Source organism: Triturus cristatus, chromosome 7, assembly GCF_964204655.1.
Source record: "Triturus cristatus chromosome 7, aTriCri1.1, whole genome shotgun sequence".
NCBI classification, from domain to species: domain Eukaryota; kingdom Metazoa; phylum Chordata; class Amphibia; order Caudata; family Salamandridae; genus Triturus; species Triturus cristatus.
The window spans coordinates 1,574,158,217-1,574,176,202 of NC_140590.1; the positions used below are offsets into that span (position 1 = coordinate 1,574,158,217).

General features: G+C 42.3%; 1 protein-coding gene across 8 annotated transcripts in view; it reads right to left on the minus strand.

Moving 5' to 3' along the window:
• Positions 1-215: 215 nt before the first annotated feature.
• The window catches only part of ZMYND8 (zinc finger MYND-type containing 8), a 420,239-nt gene continuing 402,468 nt past the window's right edge, over positions 216-17,986 (minus strand). For all 8 annotated transcript variants that reach the window (XR_014966854.1, XR_014966853.1, XR_014966852.1 and 5 more), the window contains one exon: positions 216-1,633. Coding sequence is in view for 5 of the 8 variants with exons in the window: in XM_085619413.1 (XP_085475539.1) it covers positions 1,532-1,633 (102 nt within the window). In the remaining 3 variants the exon portion in view is untranslated. The remainder of the gene's footprint in view (positions 1,634-17,986) is intronic.

Consider the following 17,986-nt stretch of genomic DNA (forward strand, 5'->3'; position numbering starts at 1 on the left):
TGAGCCTTCTTGTGCCGGTTACTTCTTTTTCGAATGTAAGAGTAGGGAAGTACAGGATGCATTCATTCGCAATACGTGGCAGAAAAAGGAGGAACGTTTTCTTGACGGAATTTAAATTCATCTAGTGTAATGCTACCAGCTTTCATTAAAAAATAAATAAATAAATAAATAAAAAAGAAGCAGATACCTCGAAACTCAAAAACGCACAACAATCAAAAAAGATTTTAAATTTAATACAAATTTTGTACAAATAAAATGTGAAAAAATACTTCCATATGCTAAAAGCAATTATGTTTCACAAATAAGGCCAGCTAGGCTATTTTTTGACACAACTGCAATTCACAAATGTTATGTTTTCTCTCTTTTCACCCTAATACTTTTTTGAAATTATTGTGGATACTAGCTGGAGACTGTACAATCCTCATCCATTATAAACAATGCGAGAAATAAACATAGGCAAAAATTGTACACTAAAGTGTACTGGAATGATATACAATTAATCGTCTCATATACATACATCACTTTGTTCAATTTCTTTGTCTTACACAACATACAAAATGATACTACAGTATATATGTAACAGACATGAATGTTTATGAGTTACGTTCTTTCATACTGTACCGATTCATGCTTTCATAAAAACTTAAACTTCTACCAAATAAATACATGCTCTTGACCAACTTTCAAGTCTTTTCCCATATGTCCTCATATGCTTGCTCATTCAACATAAATTTGTATTTCCAATTATAAAACCCCTCTTACTTAAAGTGATACTCTAGTAACTGAGGTGGACTATGAGGCGTAATAAAAAAGGTATATCTATTCTTATGATACAGAAGATCAGAAATCTCTTTTCTACAGAAAGTACTTCATACTTTTTGTCAGTATATCGAATAATCATAAAGGTTTTATATTTTAGCAGACAAGTATGTTGGAGTCATATCTGGTTAACTCACTCAAACTAACATGCTCTTCGTAGATGTGTAAAAATGTTCCACCACACCAAAATATTCGAAATGTAGCTGTTAAACGTTGATATGCAACAGTGAAATATTGTTCTGACCATTGTCCACATGAGAACCACATTTCCTCACAAATGTGAACCCATTTCCAAAAGGAGTGGATGAGATGATCTGCCCAGAAATTGGTTTTACATTTAACTGTAAGGCCAATTTCTTCAGTTTATATGTGATAAGGGTATTTTCAACCGAAACACTTTCATAAGTTAAAGGCAATACAAATATAAAAAGAGATGGAATTTAACTTTAATGACATCAACAAATTTTACATTATTTACAAAGTAAGCAGAACTTTAATACATTGTAGAGCTTAGGTTATTTTGGGCATTTTAAAGTCAAAGCTAATGCTTAAATTTAATGTAGTGTAGTCAGTGCTTTGTACTTGAATCCAAAGCAGAAACAAACTTAAGCTTTAGGGTTAAGTATAAGACATGTTTTCACATTTCTATAAGGCTGATTTCCATTTGTTGGGTATGCACTGTAGAAGATAAGACCTCTGCGAATTTAAGTCATTAAACTCTTCTAACTTGAACTGGCATTGTTGTCTGAACATACTGAACGCCAGGCCTCATGGCTACTGCTCCACCGGTAGGACTCACAACTACAGGAATAGTCTGTAGAGTAAAAGAGAAAGTATTATGTTAAAGGTTTTACATGTTTGCTTTCATAAGACTTTTTAAATGTTTTCTCATCTTCAATTCCATACAAGTGTTCATATAAGATTGGCTGAACTATACTCTAAAATATTTCCTGAAAAGAGGCGCCTTGAAAATCACTATGAAGACTGTGCAAATGAAAATCACATGTTATTTTTGCATGATAATATTAGACTGGAACATTCTGGAATCAGATGACTGAAATGACGATTAATACAGTTACCAGTGGCCAAATACTTTTGGATGTGTTCACAAAACATAGCTGGTCCTTGCGTCTCACTCCAACACTACACACAGTTTTCTACTTTAAAGTTACATACACAAGGAAAAAAAACTGTTGCCCTTTTACATACTAAAATACTGGCATAGTGCACGCACAAAGGAACACAAACACTGTATGAATAATGGAAAGTTTATTTCAGTAAAAGCAATCTTTTTGTTTGATTACAAACCATTTTTTATGTTATGAATGCATATTTCTTTATTTGTAGTATTTGCACAGCACTGTCACTACTCAGGCATCTACACAACACTAAGTGCTGGAGGTAAAGAGAAGTGGTAGGACTAATGTAGTTTGGTAAAGCCAGAGGACATTGTTGCCATGTGCAATAGAAGCACTGGTGGCTGACGGTCACAGTAATTTATAGGCAAAGGTGAATATTTGGGTTTTCAGTGTTCTTTAGTAGTTGATACTGCTGAAGAACATTTATCCAAATTTCTTTTCTTTTAGCTTTGGGGAGAATTCCCTCTGTCCCTCAACCACCTTTATGACGTTATTCTACATCATTCAGAACTGCAGTTCATGCTTACACATCTGGATAGTGGCACTGCCCTGCTGCATGGTCTACCAGACTCCACAATGGGCCCCCACTACTTACCCCCCTAAAGTATTGGCGTTGCAGAAGCAGAGGCATAAAAAATATGACCACTTCACCCCTATCTTGATGGAACTTCACTGGCTGCCCGTGCCAAAAAAGTATAATTTCAAAACCAGCGACATCATCAACAAAGCCATCATAACTGGAACCCCTACTTAAATGGGTGAAAGTTCACCATCTTCCCGCAGACAAGACTATCACGTTGGAGTCAAAGAAATGCAAAAAAACAACAACAAAAACAAGGCATCATTCGTTTTCCATCTGCCCACCCAAGATCTGGAATGACACCCCTCTATCAGGACTGCCCAGCTTTGCTCCACTTTAGGAAAGATCTGATGATACAGTTCATTAAAGAACAGTATGCTTGGAGATTAAGCTGGTGGTGGTGGTAAAAGTCTCAGCCTCTTCTTAGGATATTGATCAGGTGAATTGCTTGACATTGAAACTATCACTGTCTGTCTCCGTGAAGTTGAGTGATGCCACGATGGAGAGTTACGTCAACATACAATAATGTTTTGATGTTGAATCCCATGCAGTCGACTGTTAGAGCAAAGTTGTGATAGTATATGCAATATTGAAGATGGTCTTGAAAGCTTCAGTCGTTGACTTGCCTCTTTTTGAATGACCTTGACAAAAAGGCCGTCTATGCCGATAGTTAGTCCAACTTCAAAGCTGAACAACTCAGCACTGTCCAATGTGCTGATCTCAATGTAATGTAAAAGCTGTAATGTAAAAGCAACTTCTATAGCGCTGCTACCACTCCAGGGAGTATCTTGGCGCTCACCCAACTCAGATGTACGAGAAGGGGGGGGGGGGAGTAGACACAGATTACATGCGGCACACTACATCTCAGACCATTGCTATACAAGCTGAATTGGACATAGAGTATACCCAAGTTTTTAATGCTTTCCTGTATTGGGTTTCATCCGACAAGGAGCGTAAGGAAAAGGGTAGCTTGTTCCATGCTTTAGCACCCAACACGAAGACAGATTTGCCACCTTTAGTTGTCAGCTTAAATTTAGGGATAGTCAGCAGGTTTTGGCCCGCAGATCTTAGACAACGTACCGGCTTGTATCGCTTAAAACCCTCAGTTAGATATTTAGGACCTCGATGGTGAAAAGCCCTAAAGGTAATCAAGAGGACCTTAAAAAGTATTCTCTTTGCAATTGGTAGCCAGTGTAATGCATCCATTGCTGCAGAAGCTGATGATCTACGGGGCCAGCCTAATACTAGGCGGGCAGCTGCATGTTGGACCATTTGTAGTCTGTGAAGTACCGATCTGTTGGCTCCTGCATATAGACTGTTGCAGTAGTCCAGCCTAGAAGTGATCAAGGCCACTGCAACAGTTTTCCTGGCTGACAACGGTAGAAGATCAAAGAACTTTCTCAAGGCTTTGGTTATGTGAAAGCATGTGCCAGCTACTGCAACAGCTTGTTGTTTGAAGGACAGCTGATTGTCAAATTTAATGCCTAAGTTCCGGACTGATGTGATGGTATTAGGAGGAGGTACCTCACCATCCGGCCAACAACTTATCGGGGAAAACAGATTTTCTTTTCCGACCGGAAGGATTTCCGTTTTCTCGGCATTGCATTTAAGATGGTTATCTGTCATCCATTTAAATGTTGCGGCTAGGCACTCTTTAAGATTTTCTTCGTCGGCACCTGCTCGATCCCTGTCTAGTACTAGGATAAGCTGGGTGTCGTCAGCATACGAGATAGTACTGATCTGGAAAGAAGTAATCAGATTAATCAGGGGAACCAGGTACAGATTAAAAAGTATGGGACTCAAACTTGAACCCTGGGGGACTCCCGAGGTAAGGGCCTTAGCTTCAGATTGATACTGGCCCAATACTGTAATTTGGTGTCTATCTCTGAGAAAGTTTCTCAGCCAGGTCAGAGCTGTCCCCTCTACCCCCGCGGCAGCTAAACAGTCCGCCAAGATGTTATGCGAGACCGTATCAAACGCTGCCGACAGGTCAAGTAGAATTAGGACCGCCTTCTTTCCCTGGTCAATGGCCAAACGGAGAGCCTCAGTTGTAAACAATAAGGCAGACTCGGTAGAGTGTTTTGACCGGAACCCTGACTGATTATGATGTAAAATATCATTAGTTTCCAGGAAATTTGTGAGTTGGATGTTCACAAATTTTTCCGTTAATTTAGACATCACTGGAAGCAGGGAGATTGGGCGTAGGTTGGAGAGAGTGGTAGGGTCGGCAAGGTTTTTTTTTTTAAGTGGTTTGACCGCAGCAAGCTTCCACTCGCTAGGGACATCTGCCGTCGCTAAAGATGAATTAATAATACTGTTTACAATGGGGTTGATAGTTTCTGCCAGAGATTGTAAAGCCAAAGGAGGGCAAGGATCAAAGGGGGATCCGGATTTGCTCGCAAAAATGGCTTTAAGGGAGTCTTCAAGGGAGACAGGGGCGAAGGTGTCCAAACTAATTGGGGCCTTCACCCTCTCCCCTCTTTCATCTGCTTCTAAAATGGAGGGAACTAGAGGAAAGGTTCTCACAATTTTAAGAATTTTATTCTCGAAGTAATCCGAGATCTCATTACATAGGATTTGAGAAGGTGGAATCTCCTGCGACAGGACAGAGGGATTCATAAAGTCCTTGACTATATTAAAGATTTCCTTTTGTCCTTGAGCTGCCGTTTCAATTGCCTGAAGATAGTAGGCTTTTTTGGCTGATTTTATATCTGCATGGTACTGTCTTCTGGCCTGTTTATAAATGTCACGGGCAGTGGTCTCATAATGCCTGCGCCACCGGCGTTCTAATGTTTTTATTTCCCCCAGTTTAACTCTCAGGGGTAATGTAAACCAAGGAGCCTTCATTTTCTTTTTAGTGGAATTTCTGATGTTGGAAGGACTTAGTTGATTGCCTATCATAGTTATCCAATCCCGCAGCTTTTGGTTATCAACAGAGGTGTTACCTGTTGGCGCCAGGGTGCCAATTCCAGGCGCATCCAACGCATCAAGTCTACTGGATAGTTGTTTCCAGTTAGGTTTATGAATCATGTTAGGAGTGGTGGTGTTCTTTCTAATTCTATCCGACATTTTATGCAAAGATGGAATAGAGAACGGGATAAAGAAATGGTCAGACCAAATCTGGGGACAGGGAGGATTGACTATCAGATTGCTGGAATTAGAGCAAATACAGTCTAATAGGTGGCCACCCGAATGCGTATATTGATGAGTCAGAAGAGTGAGTCCTAGAATATTAATAATGTCCATAAAGCAGTCCACTCCAGAGGCTTTTGGAGAGTCAAGGTGCAAATTTAAATCACCCAGTATGGTAAAATTCGAGAATCTAAGTACCAAGTTGCTGAGTGCATCTCCCACACTTTCCAGGAATTCCTTAGGGGGGCCTGGGGGGCGATAAATGAGTACACCAGAAAATGTGAGTGAATCATGTATACCCAAAGAGAATGCTAACGCTTCCGCTCCTTTTATCTCGGCGAGTTCATGGGAGGAGCATTTTAGTGAGCTGCGATATATAATAGCCAGGCCGCCTCCCCGTTTTTCCTTTCTATCTAGACGCTGAATAGAAAAATTCTCCGGGAGAGCGATAGCCAAGTCAGGATTACACCAAGGCTTAAGCCAGGTCTCGGTAATCAGAAGCCAATCGAGGTCATTGTCGGAAATGAGCTCCTGTATATTTTGCGCATTTTTACACAACGAACGGGCATTAATAAGACCACCTCGTAGTGTGGGGGAGGTAGGCGACATTTCCGGGGACAATACAGACAGTGGCATGCCAATATATTTGTTCACACGCAGCAGAGACAAGGTCTACTGCCTATGACAGTCAACTGATGGACTCGTGCCAAATGATACGATCAGGGAAGCCCTACCTGCAGTGAAGTAGTATAGATAATGCTCAGAACGGAGAGTCTCCCGCCTCTGCGCCTCCGTTGCGCTGACGGGCGCAGACGGGCAAGACTCTGGCCCGACTCAGGCACGAGTCAGGCACTACCGCCGCGCGTCACCGCTGCGCGGTCCGACGTGAGCTTTAAGTAGTCACTCCCCTCCCTCCGGCTGAGCACTAGAGCGCTCTGCGCGATGTTTCCCGGAGGGAATTCCAATATGGCGTCAGGTAACAAATAAACAGCCGGTTCTGCCCGCTAAAACAGCGGTGAGTTTCCAATTTAAGTGCGGGTGTGTGGGCAAGTAGGAACAAGTAGGAGCAAGTTAAAAACGAGGTAAACTAAACCATATACGAACACAAATACAAAAAGGATTGTGGTTTTAAAAAGTTAGGTAAAGTCCTGATCGCGCTTGCTTGAGCGCCGGTTTAAAATATACAGTGCTACGTTCTGTCAATTCTACTATCCTCAGCCACACTAGCCACAGCTCGCCTTAAGTAGTCACTCCCCTCCCTCCGGCTGAGCACTAGAGCGCTCTGCGCGATGTTTCCCGGAGGGAATTCCAATATGGCGTCAGGTAACAAATAAACGGCCGGTTCTGCCCGCTAAAACAGCGGTGAGTTTCCAATTTAAGTGCGGGTGTGTGGGCAAGTAGGAACAAGTAGAAGCAAGTTAAAAACGAGGTAAACTAAACCATATACGAACACAAATACAAAAAGGATTGTGGTTTTAAAAAGTTAGGTAAAGTCCTGATCGCGCTTGCTTGAGCGCCGGTTTAAAATATACAGTGCTACGTTCTGTCAATTCTACTATCCTCAGCCACACTAGCCACAGCTCGCCTTAAGTAGTCACTCCCCTCCCTCCGGCTGAGCACTAGAGCGCTCTGCGCGATGTTTCCCGGAGGGAATTCCAATATGGCGTCAGGTAACAAATAAACAGCCGGTTCTGCCCGCTAAAGCAGCGGTGAGTTTCCAATTTAAGTGCGGGTGTGTGGGCAAGTAGGAACAAGTAGGAGCAAGTTAAAAACGAGGTAAACTAAACCATATACGAACACAAATACAAAAAGGATTGTGGTTTTAAAAAGTTAGGTAAAGTCCTGATCGCGCTTGCTTGAGCGCCGGTTTAAAATATACAGTGCTACGTTCTGTCAATTCTACTATACTATCAATGCTTTCAATGTTTTTAGGTTGAGCCTAGCTGCTTGCATTCGTTGTTCTGTGAAGCATGCTGTATTCACTTCTATCGACTTTGGCCACGCCCTCACTGATTGGTTAAAGTGTTTATCCTTCCAAAGTGCTTATTTCTGTATGGTTGCTTAGCATTATATGTGCCACCTACTTGTGTCTTGCTTCCCCCTGAAAACACACATATTCACCTTTGCCTATAGATTATCGTGACCTTCAGCCACCAGTGCTTCTATCATGGTTACATGTGGTCCATGTTAGATAGGGTACTGGCAGGAAGTGTGACTATTCTGAAAGTAGCATTCAGGAAAATGTATATGTTAAATAGGTACAAGAGAGTTTCTTCTTATATGTGAGCCACTTACTTGAGTATAAAAATGGAGTTAAATCACTAGCAGTACTTTGATAAAATTTATGCCACTGACCCGGATCGAAACGCCTGAAGGTTGGGCTGAAGGTTGTTTCCCTAGCTGTATTACACCATTTGTCCTGTTGCTAATTGAGAAGAATGCGTCTGAAAACAGTTTCATTTATAAGGGAATCAGAACGGTGAGTAAAACAATTGAGACAGAGTTCAAGTTACCAAATCTAGTCTTGCACATTTGTTTATGGCAGATGGCAGAGAAAAAACTGCTTCCCTTTGTCCTGTACTAAATCTAAATGTAATAAACTGTGAATTATGGTTTCTTTTTTAGCAGACTGATGTATAGTAATTGCTCTAAAGAATTTAATAGATTAAGGCAATATCACAATTAGTGTAGTCTTGTATTCACAACCATACAATCTGTTTAGTTTCGGTCTTCTTCAATAGTAAGACTCTACTTCCAATCTGATCAAATGTAAAAACGGTCTATAGCCGTGTGGGGCTCCCAAGTATCAGAGTGGCATCTACCTGATGCCAATCTGATACTTGGGAGCATACAGGGCTGCAGACCATTTTTGCTTTTGATTTGGGCATTAGAGTGCTACTATTGAAGAAGATGGAAACAAAACAGATTGTATGGTTTAAGGAACAAGACCATGCTAATTGTGATGCTGGAGTTGACAGTATTTGAGGAATCCAGATTCTTGGGAGTCTACTAGTTTTTGAATCTTGTTGGCAGCAGACACTTTTACAACTGATGTCCCTATAGTGTTAAGGAAGTTAAAGGCCTGAAGAAGTGTCTTTTTGCCGCAAAGTACATGTTGGCTGATGCAATGTTGGCTGTAGATTACATGTAATGGTGACTTAAAACAATTGGACTATGAATGTTTCTACTATGATATCTCAACAATAAACAAGAATTAGTTTATATATCGTATACGTCTGATTGTTTAATGTAAAGTTAAAAAGCTCCCTACAAAAAGAATTGTCTGCTTGAAAGAACACCGTTCCTAGAAGTTCCTCTGAAGATTTACAACAGTGGGTGATCAGGTTGACATTTGCGACGGTACTCTAGAGGGTGAAAAGTCATGGAAGATTCTATTTGTATGAACTAGACTCTGCTCAACAGGAAGGATGAGAACCATCTAAGTACTGATCTGCAACATCCTAGGCATTTAGACAGTCCGCTATGCCTGGTGTCATGGTTGGCAGTTACAAAAGTGAATTAAAGTCCTAACTGAGCTAACTGGTAGGTACCATCAAGAAAGGGAACAACATGCCCTTCAGGGTACGTCATTTTCTGCAACACATTTCTCCATGGAAAATCAATTGTTTCACTGAAGTTTGTATGTAGAGATGGGTTTCAGGACACACTTTTTGCTGACCTCATTCATTCTTATCCTAGCAATAATAGTTTTGTCAAAAGTCTCAGATGACATTTCTTTTCAGAAAGGGTATTGGGATGTAGGGAAGGCAATTCTTCTAAAGACAGGGAGGAACTTACAGTATTCAGGATAAAGTTGTCCAGCAGCCATCACATTCTTTTATAAAATGTGTAATGGACGAAACCGTCCTAAATGTAGGAGGTTTGATAGAGGCGGTTTAATAACATGTTCTGATATTCTTTGTCAAAGACCCTATAGATTCCTACTGTAGTTGGTTGATGTCTTTAGCTTTAGCAATATTGGGGACTTTATCAGAATTGGGGATAGGCAGTGTATGAAGTGGACTGAAGCAATGTCTGACATCAGCAATGGTGATTATGTAAGGTGGTTGCTCATACTTTAGGTCTGAGACTTAATGTATTAGTGCAATGCTGTAATTAATTGTTCTCTTACGCCCATAAGCACTATAGAAAATAATCCTTTGAAGAGAAGCTTGTGTAAGGTCTCTGGCCCCAGATTCTAAACCTGGCAAGAGCCACATCTAAATAGGAAATTTCCAGTGAAAAAGACAGAAGATCCTTTGAGAAGAGAGCTAACTGCTCATAAGTAACACTAACATAAGTCTACCCAAAAAGGTCTCTTGACTTAAGTTGGCACTGCCTTTTGGATCTTGCAACCACAGCCATCATTTTTCAGGTTTCTTTACTTTTTAACCTTATTTAGATTAACACGGTTTAGGGTGCTGAGTATTTAGTTTTGATGGTGCCAGGATGTTCATGCTACATGTAATTGTGATTAGCAGGTCAGAGAGGACTTCTACCAAGGGAAGATTAACTTCTATCAAATAAATATTTCTTGGTGTGGGCTTAGATCATCCTTAAAGAGTTTTTATTGGTTTTGATGGGATGGTTGCTCAATGTTCAATACAACACTGAAATACAAGGTGAGGTTATGTTAGGTTTAAGTTGCTTATTAAGTGTGACACATCACCTGGAGTAAGGTCTCTTGTCACTACTGCATCTCTACAGGTCCTGGGGCTGGAGTATTAAGATAAATACCTGAACCTAGTGAAGATTGAAAAGCCATAATTTGAGATTTTTTTAAAACTGTTTCAAATCAGAGCATGCACATAGATGTGACGGAAGCAGATTCCAGTGCTGGGGGGCCCAAGTATGTAAATGAGCAGCCCCCATACCTGGTAGTGTGGATGCGCCAAGGATATAACAAAAGTTTCGCACTGGATCGGAGACTCCCAAGTTGAGGAATACAACTGCAGTTTGTCCTGCAGACAGAGGCGCCCACTATCATGCAGGGTTGTATGTATCAAACAAAGGAGTTTAAACAAGGACCCCTTTTTTAATAGGCAGTCAATTAACGGTTAAGAGAATGGGTTCTGAGGGCGATTGAAGTGAAAGATGGCAAATTAAATGCGCCATGGTATCCTGAACCACCTGGAGTTTGGTGAACAAGCCTTCATTCATGGCAACCATTAGCGCATTGCCATAGTACAGGCGCCTGACTAGGAGGGTCTGCAATAGGAATTTTCTTGACTGAAGCAGTAGCCACTGAAATGCTTTCCTGAGAAGGCGCATGAAACCACAGCAGGAACCAGAGATGGCATTCACATGTTCCCTAATGGAGAGGTTTTCATCTACCATGATCTCCAGGTTTCTCACTGCTGCTTTCGGGGTGGGAACTTAACCCAAACCCTGGGGCTACCAATCCTCAGACCACACAGAATGGGCCTTCCGAAAGAGCACAATCTCGGTTTTGCCCGAATTCAGTTGCAGACAGTTGAGCTGCAACCAAGAGGCGATCTTTTCCATACAATCAGGGAATCTATCTTCAGTAGAGTCTGGGTTAGGTCCCATTGTAAAGACAAGTTGGGTATTCATTCACAATGGTGAGACACTCAAGGGTGAGTAGCCGGGCTATACACACCCCTGATTGAGAGTGTTATCTGCATAAGAGAAGACTTCAAAACCAAATGATTTTATCACTTGCACCAGTGTGGGCACATACATATTAAAAAGAGCAGTGCTCAAAGAGGATCCCCGTTGCACACCCCATCCCCCCCCCCCCCTTGTCCAAGGCTATGGTTTGAGAGCAGAAGGACCCAAACTGCATGTTGGACCTGGCCCTTTTTGCAGGATTATCCCCAAACTTTTTGCCTTCTTCCTGCTGTTTTTGACCCTCTTTTTGTTGGCTTTAGGACTCTGGGCACTTTAACACTGCTAATCAGTGCTAAACTGCATGTGCTTTCTCCTCTAAAACATGGTATGATTGGTTGCCCATTTGGCAAATTTAATTTACATTGTACAGAGGTATCCCATATACCCAGGGCCTGTAAATTAATTGGTACTCCTGGGCGAGCAGCACTGCTTATGCCAACCACAGAAGTAACCTTTCAAACCTGCCTCAGGCCTGCTACTGCAGGGCCTGCGTGCGCAGTTTACTGCAACATTAACTTTACATTTAAAACTACTTGCCAAGCCTTAACCTTCCCTTTTACTATATAAATGTTGCCCCTAATGTAGGCCCTAGGTAGCCCTATGGGCTGTGTAAGTAAAAGGTAGGACATGTGCCTTTATTGTGTGGCATGTCCTGGTAGTGACAAGCAGCCTATTTGGTTCCTCACTACTGTGAGGCCTACTCCTCTCATAGGCTTGCATTGGGAATTCTTTTATATATGTTTAAGTGGTCATTCCTGATCTGAAAGGAGTAGCGTTGCCATGTTTGGTAAGTTTGGGATAGTGGTGATAGGTCCTGCTTACTGGTGTAGGTGGATTTTACATTACCATTTTAGAAATGCCACTTTTAGTAAGTGGCAAACACAAGAACATGATGGCCCTTTGTACAATATATGGCTCTAATTTCGATGAAGCCCCGATATTGGAATATTTAAATGGGAACTTGCTACATGGCCCACTCCGCTATTCTTGTGTGGGGATTTTAATATAAATTTGACATAAGAATATTTCCAAATTTCTGGGCGGAACTACAAAGGCAGGAAACCTAGGGTATGCAAGGCTCTTTTTCAATTGTTAACTGATCATGGGTTATTGGATGTTTGGAGTAATCTGAATAGGCAAGACCCAGGATATACGTTTTACTCACACCCCCACAATAGGCTTGTACGCCTTGACTATTGTTTTCTATCTACATTATTGTTTACTGGGCTCAAAATTTGTGTGTATCCCAGGGTGACTTCGGATCTTGCACCAGTGGTAGTGGAAATTCCGGCTCTTGGGCGGTGTGCAGTTCTGAGAAACTTTACATTTGACAGGAAGCACCTGATGGATGAAAAGTTTATTGTGTATATGAAGGCCTGGATAAAGGATTTTTTTCGGATTAACCGACACTCGGCATCTTGGGGGATTGTATGGGATACATTTAAAAGCTGGATTTAGAGGGGAAACACAGAGTTTTGGGTTTTTAAAACTAAAATTAGCTGAGCAGGCATTGCAGGTCTTATATAATGAGCTTAAGATCGCTGAAGAGGAATTGGCTAATGGGTTAGCAGCAGGATATAACACTGCAATACTACAGAATAATTTAGCTAAATGCAAGTCTAAAATAAATTTAGAATGGAGTAGAGAGGCTGCTATAAAATATCAAACTTTTAGAAAAGAGTGCCATGAATATGGAGAGGCCACTGGACGATGCTTAGCCCAGAAATTGGGAATAAAAGAGGCTGAGCAAAGAATAGTGGGGATTAAAAATGCGGCTGGGGTAATTGTGTCTTATCCCCAGGAAATTCTTAAAGTCTTTTTTGAATTCTGGATTTATATACAGGGCATGATACTGGGGGCTCTTTGACTGATAAGGGACTATCAGACTCATTGTGGGGCCAATTGGCTCAGGCGGACACTGAAATGCTTGATGAGCCTATTACGCTGGGGGAACTAGAACAGGCCATAAATTCTCTTGCAGTAGGGAAAGCTGCTCTACCGGATAGACTCCCCATGGAAATTAAGACCTTTTTCCAAGATATTAAAATTGATATGCTCAAAGTCTTTCAAATGGCACAAAAAGGGGCGATGCCGCGAACCTGGGCCAAGGCCAATATCTGTATTTTTAAGAAAAAGGGGAAACCGCCTGAACTACCTGGGTCTTACCGTCCAATTTCTCTTCTCAATGCGGACGGTAAAATCTACTCAAAAATGTTGGGTACACGGCTGGCAAAAATTATAACACCAGTAGTATCGTTAAAACAACATGGCTTCATACCTGGAAGAGGGACGGTAGACCATGTGAGTAGAGTAGTTACTCTGCTTGACATTGCACAGGTAGAATCTCGAGAACTTGGTTTGATTTTACTTGATGCCGAAAAGGCGTTTGACCGGGTGTCTTGGAATTTCCTCTGGAGGGTATTACAACAAATGGGTTTTGGGCAGGGGTATATCCAAGCTTTACAGGCCCTATACCATCTTCCCTCGGCGAAAATATGCTCAATGGGACATTGCTCGGAGACCATCGTGATTTCTATAGGTACATGACAAGGGTGTCCATGTTCACCACTTTTATTTGCGTTGTATATTAACCCCTTTATTATTATGCTAGAGACATGGGTCCCAGGCTCACTGTGCCACTGGATTCAAGCTAGCCTGGCTGATGAGGGTGATGCCCCAAAACCAGTCCCAGGATGCTTGTTTCTGTTCCAGGGAGGACCTGGCTTGGCAGTTCGGGCCGGACTGTTCCCATGAGGCACAAGGTCAAGACTGATTTGCATATGGCAAATGGTTCTAAACTGGGGTGGCATGGTGAGCAAACGAATGTTGGATTTAACCCCGATCTCTTGACTGGGGGTGAATGTTTGATTTGCTCTGCATTTCATCTATCAACTGTGTGCTTTACTTTTAGAAAGTGGGCTTTTCTCTGTGTTTATAACTCTAGTGTTTTTCACCCTGACTCCAATCCACATCTAAGGCAAAATGACAGCTACACTTTGTGCATACATTCCAGACAGCCACAACACAGCCAGGGCTGGGTGTGACAGGAGAGACATCTGCATCCATCTGCATACTGATAGTCTTCCTGGGCTCGGAGAGTGGGAGGCGGGCGCACTTACATTTGTATAGGCTGTGTCCTGCCCTCACACAAAGGGCTAATTTACCACCTTACTGATGTCTAGAGCCAGGGCTGGGATTGAAAGGGAGTGTTGCGCCCTTCAAAGGTTTCTTTTGAAGTCACTTCTTGAACAAAGACATTTTGAAGTATAAGTACAGAGGCTCTGACCACATAATTTTAGAGACTGCATGGGACTTTTAACCAGACGCTGCTGGCTCTACATCCTGCACATTGTCAGGAGGAAATGCTGTGGTACCAGGAAGGACAGGCACTTTACCAACTGCTTTGCTGTGTTTACCTGCTCCTTGCTGTGTGTTGACCTGCAGGTGGGACTGCCACTCTTCACCTGACCTCCTGCCTTCCAGCTTTAGAGCGCCCAGTTGTTCTTCAGGGACTGGTTGGCTGCATCCCCCCCCCACCACTGCTCATTTAGGAAGCCCGGGTCCTCGAGGATCCAATGTCTGCAACTTGCCTCTGCTCTGGGACGTGCTGTGTCCTTCAACTCAGAACATCGGGAGCTCTGTGGGCAGCTCTTTATCTCAGAGTAAATGTGTATTGAGCACTGCATTTCTGGCCAGCCTAGCGCATGTTCTGCGCTTTGAGAGGCCAGAGGACTGGTGTGTTTATTTGCCTCAACACATCGGAGTCCATCGCCAAGCCCCAGAGTGAGCAAGGAGTGGGCAAATCAAGTCAAAACGGTGCAGGAATGCTTCCTACTTTGCTGCGTTGCATTCCGGTAGTGAGGAGTATTTTTGGTGAACCGAAGGGATTAGCGCGTCCCACTTGTGATTCACGCTGTATAGTTGTGTGCACGGGGTTCATGAGCCGCACCTTATGTCGATTACAGTCACCCCCCGGTGTGTGACCCAGGGCTGAAGAAAGCCCTGCTCTGGCTCACAAAAACGTTGCCCAGCAACCCTGGGAAAGACGAGGAAACACCCCTCTGGAGAGCCAAGTTCTGCCCACAGCATCACTGATATCTACACCGTTGGGGAAGCCGCACCGGCCCTTCTAGCATGAGAAAATACGATGAGGAGGTACTACAGCACTGCGTTTCTTCGCAGGCATCATGGGCAGCTGCCTTGTTGCTGAGACAAGCAGGGAACGAGGTTTCCCTGCAGAAGTAAGCAGTAGGTGCCCCCCCCCCCTCCATTTTAGCACTTACCTTGGGGGCGCCTGGTTGCCGTTGAGATAGCAAGACGGGGTAAGACCCTCGACGGGGGTCCTGAACTTGTGGATACTATAAAATGACTCTTTTAACCATAATAGGAGGGCAAATGCTTCCGTGACCTGTGTGGAGACACTCAACGACCACATAACGTTTAATAGGAGTGCAGGGGCCCTTCACACTATATGTTTTGGTGAGATTGTATGATTTAAGTACTTCTGGCGATACATATTCTTTGCCTCCAAATCAAGCTGCAATACTTACATTCCTGTTCTGATTCATGTGTTTTTTTACTTCCCAACCCACTACTTTCCATGCTTTAATACTGCATTGATGATATGTCGTTTTGCTTTGCATTACCAGGATAACCAGTAGTATGTCTGTGATTACATGATATGAACAGCATTTATGATTTATTTCACTTGTTTATGTTTTATGTACAATATATTATATATTTGTATATAATCTTGTGTGGAGTCTCTTTTGTGGTGTATTCATTGTGTTACTTCAATGCTTTACACATTGCCTCTGGGGAGAAGACTGACTGCTCTGTGGCAAGCTACTAGGGGGTGAGTAAAGGTTATTTTGGTGTGTAACTTGATTGTCCCGCCATGAGCGGTGGGTTCTGCCTGGTTCAGGTGCGTACCCTAGCTGACTTGAAACCCCATTTCTAACACCACACCATATGAGTGCTCTCACTCAGAAAGTTCTTGAACCACCCCAAGGCTTTTCCACCAACACCTATCTCCCCCAGTCTTTCAACTGAGAGTAGGTGTGAGATGGTGTTGAATGCTACGGAGATCTAAAAATATTAGCATTGCTGAGTGCCCATCCAAAGAAAGTCTAAGATTTCCACGAGTGTCGTTTTCGTGCTGAAGAAGCTCGAAAACCCGACTGTGAGGGATCAAGCAAACAATGGCTTTGCAAAAAAGCTTTTAGTTGGGTTTTTACCAGAGTTTCCATAACTTTTCAGAGGAAAGGGAGCAGTGAGATAGGTCTAAAATATGCCAATTCTTTGGGATCTGCTGTAGGCTTTTTAAGAATGGGTTTGACCCTAGCTGATTTCCACTTTGAAGTAAAAGTTTCCAGGCTCAGGGAAAGACTGAATAGCTTATATTTCTGATATCATCAAGTCCTATGTTACTCTTGATTCTATATTCATGTACAAGCTGTTTCAGCCTTGATGTGCTACATAAAAACAATAAAATATGGTGTGGGGAGAAAAAAAAAAGGTTTTAAAATAGCATCAAACTTCCTGGGTGAGTCACGACCTGTAAAGCTGTTAATTCCAATTTAGATGAATAGTCCACTCAGCCAGTATGTATTCAAGCGGACTACAATCTGAAAGCAGACCAGCACAAGGTTAATATGGCTTGAGAATGCGCATTCCCACAGTTCAAATGGCACCTCTTTCTGAATGTTTATAGCAAACTGCATATAAACATGGGTATCCTTCAGTTTTATTGCAAGGGCATTCCTGGACAAGAGCTTGTGCAACCAAAATGGACCGTACTAGGATCTTCAACCATACTTCCTTTCTTCTTTATTTTAGGAAATCCTCATTATTACCTTGACAATAGCTTACAATGAGATCCACTGATCTTTCAGGGATTACAGCACATGTAAAACATTTTTTCAACATGCCTATTTAACCATCATAATCATCTCTAACGGAGCAGTCTTTAATTCTAAGTGCCCATCTTTTACTTAAGACAAGCTTCTTGAAGAGGTATGAACATATTTCAACTTTCCGTCTCCCTGTAGGGTGGCCTGCGTAGGGACAGCAACGTCTTTACAAACATCCTCTACTCTAAAATCCATTCAGTCATCTTATCATCCCAATTCTACCTGTTTTACTCGCTAGTGACTTTATCCACTCATGCACAGTCCTCAGCCCAGCCATTAAGATAGTCCTTTGCCTCAACCATGGAATGGCAATACATCATCAGCTATAGTTAGTCAGGTAAGGAGTTACAGAAACTTCAGGATGACTATGAAAGAGTGCCATGGAAGGTCCTGGTGCTCCCAAGTCAGAAAGCTAACAGGCACTGTTCAAAGATCTAAATTTAGACTCTGGCAGAGCTTAGGTTTGATTTAAAAGTAAACAGAGTGGATGCTATACGGATGTATGATACTAGCAATCCAATACTTCTTGAGAACAGCAGAGAAATGTTCTTGGTATTTCTACAAACTGATCTACTATATTATTCAAGGCTGAAGCCATTAGAAGGAAGAGGCAATGGGAAAGGAATACAGTACAACTCTAATGAAATTAATTATTTCATAAAACATAGGCAATTAACAGGATTGCTGACTGAACAGAATGTGTCAAAGTAAACATAGATGGAGAGATCATGAGAAAATGAGGCTGTGCCAGGATCCTCGCACAAGAGAGTGCT